The sequence below is a fragment of the Mustelus asterias genome, chromosome 4 (genome assembly GCF_964213995.1).
Source record: "Mustelus asterias chromosome 4, sMusAst1.hap1.1, whole genome shotgun sequence".
Classification (NCBI taxonomy): domain Eukaryota; kingdom Metazoa; phylum Chordata; class Chondrichthyes; order Carcharhiniformes; family Triakidae; genus Mustelus; species Mustelus asterias.
This window is the reverse complement of record NC_135804.1, coordinates 95,438,024-95,449,321: the sequence shown is the minus strand read 5'-3', so window position 1 is coordinate 95,449,321 and position 11,298 is coordinate 95,438,024. Positions and strand designations below refer to the sequence as shown.

The window sequence follows — 11,298 nt, the reverse complement described above, 5'->3', positions numbered from 1 at the left end:
CAATGTGGTTGCCTCTTAACTGGACTTGCAAGCCACTCAATTCAAGGACAATTGGGGATGAGAACAAAGAACATTACAGCACAGGAACAGGCCCACCAAGCCTGTGCCGATCATCTTGTCATATCTAGACTAACTGCCTGTATCCCTCTATTATTCCCAGTCTATTCAATCTCTCCTCATAGCTAATACCCTCCATATCAGGCAACATCCTGGTAAACCTTTTCTGTACTCCCTCCAAAGCCTCCACATCCTTCGGGTAGTGTGGTGATCAGAATTGGACACAATATTCCAAATGTGGCCTAACCAATGTTTTATATAACTAACATAATTTGCCAATTTTTGTACTCAATGCCCTGGCCGATACCGCCTTCACCATCTTCAAATGCAGCAAATGTTGGCCTTGCCAACGCTGTTCCAATCCCATGAAAGAATAAACAGTGGGGTATGGGACTGACTGGATTGCTCTCCAGAGAGACAGCATGGACCTGATGCTCCAAATGACCACCGCCTGTGTCGGAATTATAACTGACTCACTGGAAATGAAGGATAGACTATGTTAATGTATTAGTGCACAAGGGGCAGTCAGCTTGGAAGAAAAGGGGAAGTATTTTTCAACTTGCTAAGCCTTTACTGCAATTGCAACTGCTTAGTGCTAGATGCAACATGGGGAAGCAAGTATATTCATTATTGGTTTTTATCTTGTTCCTCAATCTCTGTAAGTGTTAATTTTATTTTGATTCTTCCTTTAAAAATAGTCCTAAAACTTTGATTATGAAATATTTATCTATGTGAACTATTACTTTTGTCCCAGTATTTTTGATGATTTAATGAACTGATTTAATATGCCTGGATGTGTTATTTTTAGTTGTCTGACAAGGATACATTATATAACTGAAAATAACAAATCACTTATTGACTCTTGAGGTAAAACCACTGTAGTGTAATACTGCATCAGAGTCCAGTCGGTGCCAGATTCCATCAGTCTTTACAGATTGAGCTGATAAATAAGTCGGGCATAGGGGCACAATGATTGATCTTGGTACATGGTTGGGGGACGGGGGGGAGAATCTGTCAATGTACTGACTCTTTAAATCTGCATTAGGTGTGAATGGAATTGGATTTAGTTGTAATGGCCATAATGTTAAATAACCTGTTGATGTTTTGTCTGAGCTCATTTGGATTGATCATTTTGACAATGCCCTATTAGGGGGAAGGTTTTGTGATAGCATACTACAACAAAACTCAGCACCACTGTTTTTGAATTGTGTGTTATTACTGTCTGTCACAGACAACGTAGTACTTCTAGGTTTTTTTGTGGAATTTCCCCTCGATTGTTTGTCCTATTGAACAAGAACTTGTTTATTGCATTCAGGGCACCTCAATGAGGTGCAGATAATTAGCAAAACTGCTCTGCTTGAAATAAATGGAATACTTTAAGGTACCAAAAGAGAGAATGCTGGAAAATCTCAGCAGGTGTGACAGCATCTGTAAGGAGAGAAAAGAGCTGACATTTCGAGTCCAGGTGATCCTTTGTCAAAGCTTTTATCCGAAGTACTTAAGGTGTTTTGAGCAACAACATTGAATGCAGAAGGATAATGTTTACCCCTTTTTGGCAGATGTAAGTGGCTGCTCATTTTAAATGTGGACATTTTAAGTGGCAGGGACTGTATAGACTGCTCGGTGTTTACCTGGAGCTTAACCTGTACACATTAGCAAGAGGTTAAAAGGGTTGATGTAGAAAGCATGAGATTTGCTTGTGGGAGCCCACTTCAGGTTCAACTACATAGCAACATATCCAAGCACTCAAAGGTGTAAATATGAGGTGTAAATATCAGTTCCAAAAGTAATGTTAAGTGATGTACAATAATATTTTAGCTAAATTCTTGCACATGGTAAAGGGGAAGTTTACCCCAAACATCGATGATGCAAATTAATTTGGAGGCAGCAATTGAAAATTGTAATCCCACCTAGACACTCTAAAATTGCCACCTTCCTTCAACTGTCTCTTTAAAAGCTCCAAGGCTTTTGCCTTCTCTAAGTTCATTTGCCGCAGAATGAGGGTTGGGAGGAAACTGGAAATGTAAGTAATGAAGGTGAATGTTTGGCAATTGATAGATTTGAGTGAAGGAACTCTGACCTCACTATCAGTACTCTGCAACCATGGAAGCCAAAAAGAAGGAATTCTGTTTAAAGCTACAGTTTGTCCTAGAAAGTTTGTAATAAGATGTGTGAACTTTGATTGTTGTGGTAAAGTTTATTAGTCACAAGTAGGCTTCCATTAACTGCAATGAAGTTATTGTGAAAATCCCCTGGTTGTCACACTCCAGTGCCTGTTCGGGTACACCTGAGGGAGAATTTAGCATGGCCAATTCACCTAACCTGCACATCTTTGGACTGTGGGAGGAAACCCACACAGACACGGGGAAAATGTGCAAAGTCCACACAGACAGTGACCCAAGCCGGGAACCGATCCCGGGTCCCTGGCACTGAGAGGCAGCAGTGCTAACGTAATAGGAACTACAATATGATAGGAATATCAGAAACAAGTCTTCTCCCTGAAAATGCAGCAATTTATGGTGTCCTGGAAAAAGAGGATTGGAATGTAAGTGGTACAATGCTATATTTTAAAGATGCATGGGAGGCCTGAAATTCCTACATTACAACAGTAATTGCACATCACACATTTTATTGGCGCTGAAGCAATTTGGAATGTCCTGAAGGTGGATAGGCACGATATAAATGAAAGTTCTCGGAAAGTTGTATAAGGAAAACTATTCAACAAACTACTCCGGGTAAATATTTTGAATGACAGAAGTTGATAAGCAACATTAGGGGCTTGAATTGACTGTCAGACAAGTGCAAGGAGGAGGACAGTTTATTTATAGAGGGGCATGTAGGGCTTTGTGAAAACAATGGGGATTTTCCCACACATAATACATTGATTCTATCCCATTTGACATCAGCAGAGTTACTAAATGTAATGCAGAATTGTTTCACCACCCAGTGCAACTGGGAAGCTACAACACTTTTTCTTTGACGTAATTACTAATAGGACAGGGGGCAGCATGGTGGCACAGTGGTTTAGCACTGCTGCCTCACTGCACCAGGGACCCGGTTCGATTCTGGCCTCCAGTAACTGTCTGTGTGGAGTTTGCATGTTCTTCCCGTTTCCTCCGGGTGCTCTGGTTTCCTCCCACATTCGAAAAATGTGCGGGTTAAGTTGATTGGCCATGGTAAATTGCCCCTTAGTGTCGGGGGGATTAGCGGGGTAAATATATATGGTTACACGGATAGGGCCTGAGTGGGATTGTTGTCGGTGCAGGCTCAATGTGCTGAATGGCTCCTTCTGCACTCTATATATGGTACGGTAAGACATCCACTAACAGAACTAACATTGTCAAAGATAATTGGAATGGATTACTGACTTTGACATTGATGTTAGTGTGATTGAGGCTGTGAACAATTTTCCAGAATTGTCTATGTCAAAAAGAGAAAGGAATGTGGTTTGTGAAGTACTGACTAAAAGGATAAATGAAACTTCCAAAAAATCTGGTGGACACAATCTTCGAATCTGTTCAGAGAAAGCATGATGGGATAGGAAAGGGATTGTAGAGTTTACTGAATAGAAGACCATACACCCAGCTTTGTCCAAAGTTACCGCCTTATCTCCTGAATTAGATCTCATTTTTGTAGCAGTGGAATATTACCATTTCCATAATTGAACATTAATGGTCAGGAATGTTTTGATTGCAGAAATAGTGATGCATCTCACTTCCTTCCAGTTGTCACAGTTCTTCAGCACATGATCCTGTGTCAGGCATACAAAATAGGAAGGTCTGAAGTTCATTTTGTTCTCTCTGCAGAATTTTGAATGTGAACATACGTTGTTAAAATTAGCAAGAGTTGTTTCAGTTCCTGCTGACTATCAAGTACATCTAAAGTGCATAGGGACACTGGGTGAAATCAGACATTGGATTGTCCATTACACCCCACGGTTACTTTAGTTTAAAGAGTGATTTGAAGGAGCTTTGGTCAGAGGAGCCCACCTATTGTTATTGATTCTGGGAGGGTGGGAAATTGGTTCAGCGGAAGGGGGGGTTATCAATAGACAACAGTGGGCTCGAGATTTTTAACTCTGTGCACAGTATGATTCACCACTGCTCATGGTTTATCTGTAACGATGAGTGCATCTGAAACTTGTTGGATGCATTTGTACATGGCTGATGAGTCAACATTTTTGATAACTCCCAGGGCCATAACTCATTGAGTTTCTTGTGAATTGCAGCCTTAGCAAATGCTATGGCTGGGTCAGGTGCGTTTGGAGCACTGTGCTTTGCAGGTATTGGGGTGAATGCTAGATGCCCCAATGCCGACTAACTGAATTTCTTTCTACTCCTTGTTCTCTCCATCCATCTCCGTAAGAAAATAGTCTTACAGGAAATTCTGTCATCTGTGATAGAAGGTCAAAAGCCACAAACAGAAACCCCATAGCACAGGACAGACGGTTCCTCATAGCAGTAGCAACTGTGGAAAAAGCTCAAAGATCTGACAGTGACGTAGAAATTATAATAAGGCCTTTTCCCAGTACCAGTTGTTGCTGTCAAGTGTCAGTGGATGTGTGTTTTATATTTGTTTTTAATTTTGGGCAGAGAAAGTAGTAGAGTGGGATAATTTTGACATTTGTGATTGTGTAATTTGTGTAGCCATTTCCCTTCAACTTGGCCATCTCTCGGCATATGCATCCTACTACCATCATCGTGAATGGCATTATTTTCAGGGTACTATCAACCCCAGAACCACCTGAAAACCAGAGAAAGCAGCTTGGAGAATCTCACTTCATTACTACTTAATAGGGAAGGAAATGCAGAGCTTTGCATTTTCACCGAATCATAGAATTGTTACAGTGCAGAAGGAGGCCATTCAGCCCATCATGTCTGCACTGGCTCTCCGAATGAGCAAATCCCTGTGACATTCTCTCACCTTCTCTCCGCAACCCTGCACATTCTTCCTTCTCGGATAACTGTTTAATTCTTATTTGAATGCTTTGATTGAATCTGCCTCTACCACACCCTCAGGTAGTGCATTTCAGACTGTAATCCCTTGCTGCATGAATGTTTTTTTTCGTATCGCTTTTGCTTCTTTTGCCAATTACTTGAAATCTGTGCCCTCTTGTTCTCGGAATCAAAATTACAGAATCTTTACAGTGTAGAAGGAAGACATTTGGCCCATTGAGTCTACACTGGCTCACTAAAAGAGCGTTCCGCCTTATCCCACTCCACTGCCCTTTCTCTGTTACCTTGCACATTATTTATTTTCAGATGGCAATCCAATTCCCTTTTGAATATCTCGATTTGACCTGCCTCCAGCACCCTTTCAGGAAATTCAATTCACGCTACAAACTACCCTCTGGGTGAAAAATAAACCATCCTCTCACATCAGTTCTTGATCCTTTCATGTGTGGGAATGGTTTCTTCCTATCTACTCTCCAGAGCCATCATGATTTTGAATACCTGTATCACCTCTCCTTTCAGCCCTCTTTTCTCCAAGGAAAACTGTCTAAATTCTCCAATCTATCTTCATAACTGAAGTGCCCACGTGCCTGTTTATAAACGCGTGTGAAGATTGGCCTCAATTACCTTCTTCACCACTGGCTTTCTGGGATATGCACAGTAAGAAGTCTCACAACGCCAGGTTAAAGTCCAACAGGTTTATTTGGGAGCACAAGCTTTCGGAGTGTCGCTCCTTCAGGTGAGTGAGGAGTTGTGTTCACAAACAGGGCATATATAGACACAAACTCAATTTACAAGATAATCTTGTAAATTATCTACCAAATAAACCTGTTGGACTTTAACCTGGTGTTGTGAGACTTATTGTGCTTACCCCAGTCCAACAACGGCATCTCCACATCATTTCTGGAATGTAACATGCATGGTTGAACTGGGGTTATGTTAGGTACCCATTCTGCTAGTATACTCTGATACCACTAATTGAGATTTGTCTTTTTTTGTCCAGTCCAAAATAGCTTCATTGTTTGCTGGACAGCTGATCCACAGCTGCAAAAACTGCACTACAAGCTGTGTATTCTTCCAGAGTTTCTTCCTAAGTGGATCACAGAGTCTATTATATAATATTGTCTGTTTATCTGTTTTACAGCTAATTCACTTACACTGATTGTTCCTGAGGAGGTGACAGGGCAGTTGCGAAAATCAGTCAGCATTCCTTGTACCTATCGTCCATCTCCTCTGTACGTTGAGGAAGAAGTCATTTGGTATTTTAATACATATGCCGTTATTCTTCAAAGAAATAAGTTTGATAATTATATTCACCATTTGAACCGGGGCAGAATCAGTATTAAACATGATCCTGGATCTGGTGATGTTTCACTTACCCTGAAAAATCTGGCGTACAGTGATCGAGGAATCTATACTTGTGAAGTAAGGTGGCGCAGTAAGCATGGATTAAATCAAACAAAAGAGAGTGCATCTGTCCATTTAATAGTGCTAAGAGGTAAGTTTTTTTTTGACTGTTGATTATTTCACTTTCTAATGCCAATGATTAGATGCAAGAAGACCAGAAAAATTGCTGAAAAAATATGACCTTGGTTGCTCAAATTTAAGCTCTCAGAAATGTTTTCTTTCTCAATAGGTTTGCAGTAGTAAGACCAAAAGATGTAGGAGCAGAGGTAGACCATTCGGCCCATTGAGTCTGGTCCACCATTCACTGAGATCATGACGGATCTGATATGATCTTCAACTCTACTTTCCTGGCTTATCCCTATAACCCTTGATGCCTTACTGATTAAAAATCTGTCTATCTCAGTCATAAACATAATGATCCAGTCTCTACAACCCTCCGAGGTAAAGAATTCCACAGATTCACTACCCTCTGAATGAAGAAATTCCTCCTCATCTCTGTCTTAAATGGGTGACCTCTTGCTCTGAAATTATGCCCTCTGGTCCTAGACTCTCCCACAAGGGGAAACATTCTCTCTACCCTGTCAAATCCCCAGAGAATCCTGTATGTCTCAATAAAGTCGCCTTTCATTCTTCTAAACTCCATGAGTACAGGCCCAACCTATGCAACCTCTCCTCACAAGAAAGTCCCGCCATACCCGGGATCAACCTACTGAACCTTCTCTGGACTGCCTCCAAGGTCATTATATCTCCCCTAAGGTAAGGGGACCAGAGCTGTTCACGTTATTCCAGGTGTGGTCTAACTAATGCCTTGGATAGTTTTAATGAAACTTCCCTATTTTTATACTCCATTCCCTTTGAAATAAAGGCCAACAATCCATTAGCCTTCCCTATTACCTGCTGAACTTGCATGCTGGCTTTATATGATTTATGCACGAGGACCCCCAAATGTGTCTGTGCTGCAGCTCTTTCCAGTCTTTCTCCATTTAAATAATATTCAGCTCCTTTTAGTTTTCCTACCAAAGTGCATAACTTCACATTTTTCCTACATTATTTTCAATCTGCTAAGTTTTTGCTCACTCATTTAATTGTCTGTATTCCTTTATAGACTCCTTGGGTGGAATTTTCCTGCCCTGCCCGCCAAGAGAATTGTAGCAGGCAGAACACGGACCATGCAAAGGTCCATTGATCTCGGGCGGGATTTTCTGGTGTTGGGGCGAGCGTGGCTGGAAAATCCCGCCCTTTATGTCATCACCACCACTTGCCTTTCCATCTGTTTTCGTGTCATTACAAACTTGGCAGTGGTACATTTGCGTCCCTTGTCCAAGTCATTAATATACATTGTAGATAATAGTTGCCCCAGCACTGATCCCCTGTGCATTACACTTGTTACAGATTGCCATCCTGAAAATGCCCATGTTATCCCAACTCTCTGTATCCTATTAGCTACAGTAAGAGTTTTAACAACACCAGGTTAAAGTCCAACAGGTTTATTTGGTAGCAAATGCCATTAGCTTTCGGTGCTCCGAAAGCTAATGGCATTTGCTACCAAATAAACCTGTTGGACTTTAACCTGGTGTTGTTAAAACTCTTACTGTGTTTACCCCAGTCCAACGCCGGCATCTCCACATCATGACTCCTATTAGCTAGCTAGTCCCCTCGCTGTATTAATATACTACCTCAATACCATGGGCTCTTACTAAGTTGCCTTTTGTGCAGTATGTTATCGAGCGCTTTTTGGATATTGGAAGCTCCCATAGAATTTGTACAATTAATAATCTTGCCTTTGCTAAGCTGCCTAATATGTGGGTTGATGATTACCTGTGTATTAATTTGTTTGCTGGGTTCCATACACATTTGTGATTTGCTACTCAATCCGCTTGGATTGGTATGTTTTAAACTCAAAGACAGACTGTCATAATTTATAATTATTTACAGTTATAGAAATGAATCAAATACTACTGTATGAAGCATAAATATATTGGGGTTAATTATCCTTCATAAGAACTGCTGAAGATAGAGATAAAATATTTAAGGTTTTGGAAAACATAGCTTATGCGACCGCTAAACTTTAATTTAGTAATTTTATTTTCTTGTATCGTGTTTGGTATTGGTATAGTGCAAATTTCCCTCAAATGGTGAGTTAAATCTAAGTCCTCTGTCTGCTCAATAACAGAAATGATCATACCCGTTTACTTTTTGGGCCTCATACGCTTGGGTTTTCCCTTTGATCATTTAACAATACCCAGATATTTAAAAGGTGCAATTATCATATTGAATTGATACATGTCCATATTGAGGTATCCTTGTAGGCAAGTAAAATGTTTCATTTTTCTTTGAAGGGCAGGCAAGCTTTGGGGGTAACCCCTCCAGCAGTGGTGTCAAGGCTATGGGTGATCATTTCCACCAAGGGCTCCTTGTTTATACTTTAATGCCTCAGGAAACTAAAGCCACCCCACTTGTCACCTGAGGAAGCCACTGGGAGGCTGCCTTGATGCTGTTGGCCTCTCCATGTGGTGAAAGCAAATACTAATGCCTGCACAATGTCCCTCACCTGATAAAATTGCCATGAATAGGCCTGTTAATTGACAGTGGCCATGCTTCTGCTGTTCATTTGGGAATATCTTCTGGCAGTGGGAACATGTCGAGCTTTCTTCCTGATGCCTTTCACTGCCATTTTAGCAGCCTTCACATTTCCCAACCCTGAGCAAATCTTGGCCAATGTCTTGACGAGACTAATAGATGCGAGAGATGAACAACTTTTAAGCAGAACCAGGAAAGAGGACTTGGTAAGGGAACAGAGCAAAGGGGAGAGATCTGATGAGTGCGCGAGGGATTAAATGACAAAGCGATAATCGAGCAAGGCAAAACTGAAAGTGACCTGGTTTAACCCAGCTTGATCCTATCAGATAGTTTGTACCTTTTTAGAGGTGACCCCTCAATAAAAGATGCAATAGCTGCAGTCAAGGTCATCACTTCAGCAATTAGGATCTGCCAGCTTGGTCTAATACAGCTGAAAAGTTCAGGGCAGGTTTTACATACACACCCCCATCAAAATTCACTGCATGCACTATTGCTGGATGCAGTTTGAGGTGATGAATTAAGTGGTTCGCTCGAGTATGCTACACAGTTACATAAATGCTCCTGCAGCATATTGGTTCCAAGTATACTGGTAGTACTGAAGGCAGAAAACTACAGCTAATCATTTTAATGAATGAATGTCGAATGTCTTTGACATTCCTCTGTTTACTTTCACACTGTTTGCCTCTTGCTAAAATAAACAGAATACCATGCAAACATGGGAACTCTTGTCACCAACCCACATTTCTACCATGAGGTGTTAAGAATTACTGAACCTTTTGAAGTTGTGTTTTAATGTTTCATTTTGCTGCATGAATCTTTACGTATATTCATTCTTGGGATGTACCTTTATATTTGAAGATGAAACTGTCTCTAGCATTTTAATTATTTTCCCCAGCTTTATCTTCAACTCGAGCTCCGGCTAGTGTGCTCCCTGTATTTACGCCTATGCATGGTAAGATCGTTATTCTATTTCCGCTATTCTATTTCATGTAGCATGATTTTGCATTTCAAAATGCCGTATTACTGGCATTTTTCCTTTTGAAAAAGACAGAATAGCGTGACTAGCTCTCAACCCCAGATCCTCAGTTCTACTGAGAAGGACATTTCAGCTGTGCAAATGAAGGCAAGAGTGCAAAGAAAGATCTCTTTTGAAACCGAGACCAGAATGTAAGGGTATGACGACTGGGCATTCAGATGCTGTTGCATCCCATGCTGCTTAATATGCAATTATATGTACTAATGTTGCACAATATCATTTTACTTAGTTTACATCTCTAAATTGCCAGAAAACTCAGATTCCTACTGTCTAATCCAAATGAGTGGATGGTGAACCCATCATGTTTAGTGCACAAGAATCCTACACTGTCATACAGCAATCAATACTCAAGGTCGTTCAGTTAGGAAAATGAAACGACAGGCCATTTTTATTATTGTTTATACTTTTTTTACACAGTTGCCCTCCTTTCATGTGGTTATAGATGAGTTGAAAGGCAAGTGATTAACTGATCAAAAATGCAAAGTTATTTAAGTAGGCAGCTCCAAACTATGTTTTAAGATTAAGATAGATGGACAATACTGACAAATGTGAGTTTGCATTTGCAATACATTTGAAAGACCCTGAGCTTTCAGACACACTTGATGGATCCTATTTCACTCTATCTAATGTAGCTTTCTACTACTTTAATATTACTTCACCAAAGTCTGAAGGTGATAAAAGCTTTACATTGTTTTTGCCATACATCTGGGAGTTTATGTTGTCTCTCACAGGGACATTCCTTGCTCTTTTACAAGATGATAGACAAATGAGGAAGGTCATTCAGCGCATTTTAGCTTGAACATTAAAAATAATACTCCAATTCTTCCTCCATCACAGTATCCATTCTTTCTTCAAGGATTGTAGGGTTTTGGCCTTCGTGACCATACCCAGGTGTTAATTTCAAACCCTGACTACTCTTTACCTGAAGAAGAACTTTCCATCATCAATTCTTTCCTCCTCTTGTAGCAATGTTCTGGATTGATTTCTCTACACCATTCGCTGTCTTACAAACTGATCCATTCTATGTCACCTTTTTGCTTGAAGAATTGATGTAAGATATTTCTGAATGATAGTCACTGTTAGGTGACAGATGAGCAGCAGAGGGCAGTAATAACACACTGGTTGAGTTCAGATTAAAATTATTTCCTTCCTGTGAAAAGAGAAATAAGTAAGACGAGCTTTACAATTAATTTTGCCAAGCCCATTGGGGTGGGTAAGAGTGTATCATGGATACAATCCAATTACAATTCTTGGACACGCATCTCC

At 40.5% G+C, this 11,298-nt stretch overlaps 1 protein-coding gene across 1 annotated transcript in view; it reads left to right on the top strand.

Annotated features, from left to right (window-relative positions):
* The first annotated feature begins 655 nt into the window (after nucleotides 1–655).
* Nucleotides 656–11,298, top strand: part of LOC144492856 (uncharacterized) — a 33,419-nt gene continuing 22,776 nt past the window's right edge. The window contains exons 1-3 of the mRNA XM_078211379.1: nucleotides 656–715; nucleotides 6,154–6,507; nucleotides 9,892–9,948. Coding sequence (XP_078067505.1) covers nucleotides 664–715; nucleotides 6,154–6,507; nucleotides 9,892–9,948 — 463 coding nt within the window. The 5' untranslated portion in view covers nucleotides 656–663. The remainder of the gene's footprint in view (nucleotides 716–6,153; nucleotides 6,508–9,891; nucleotides 9,949–11,298) is intronic.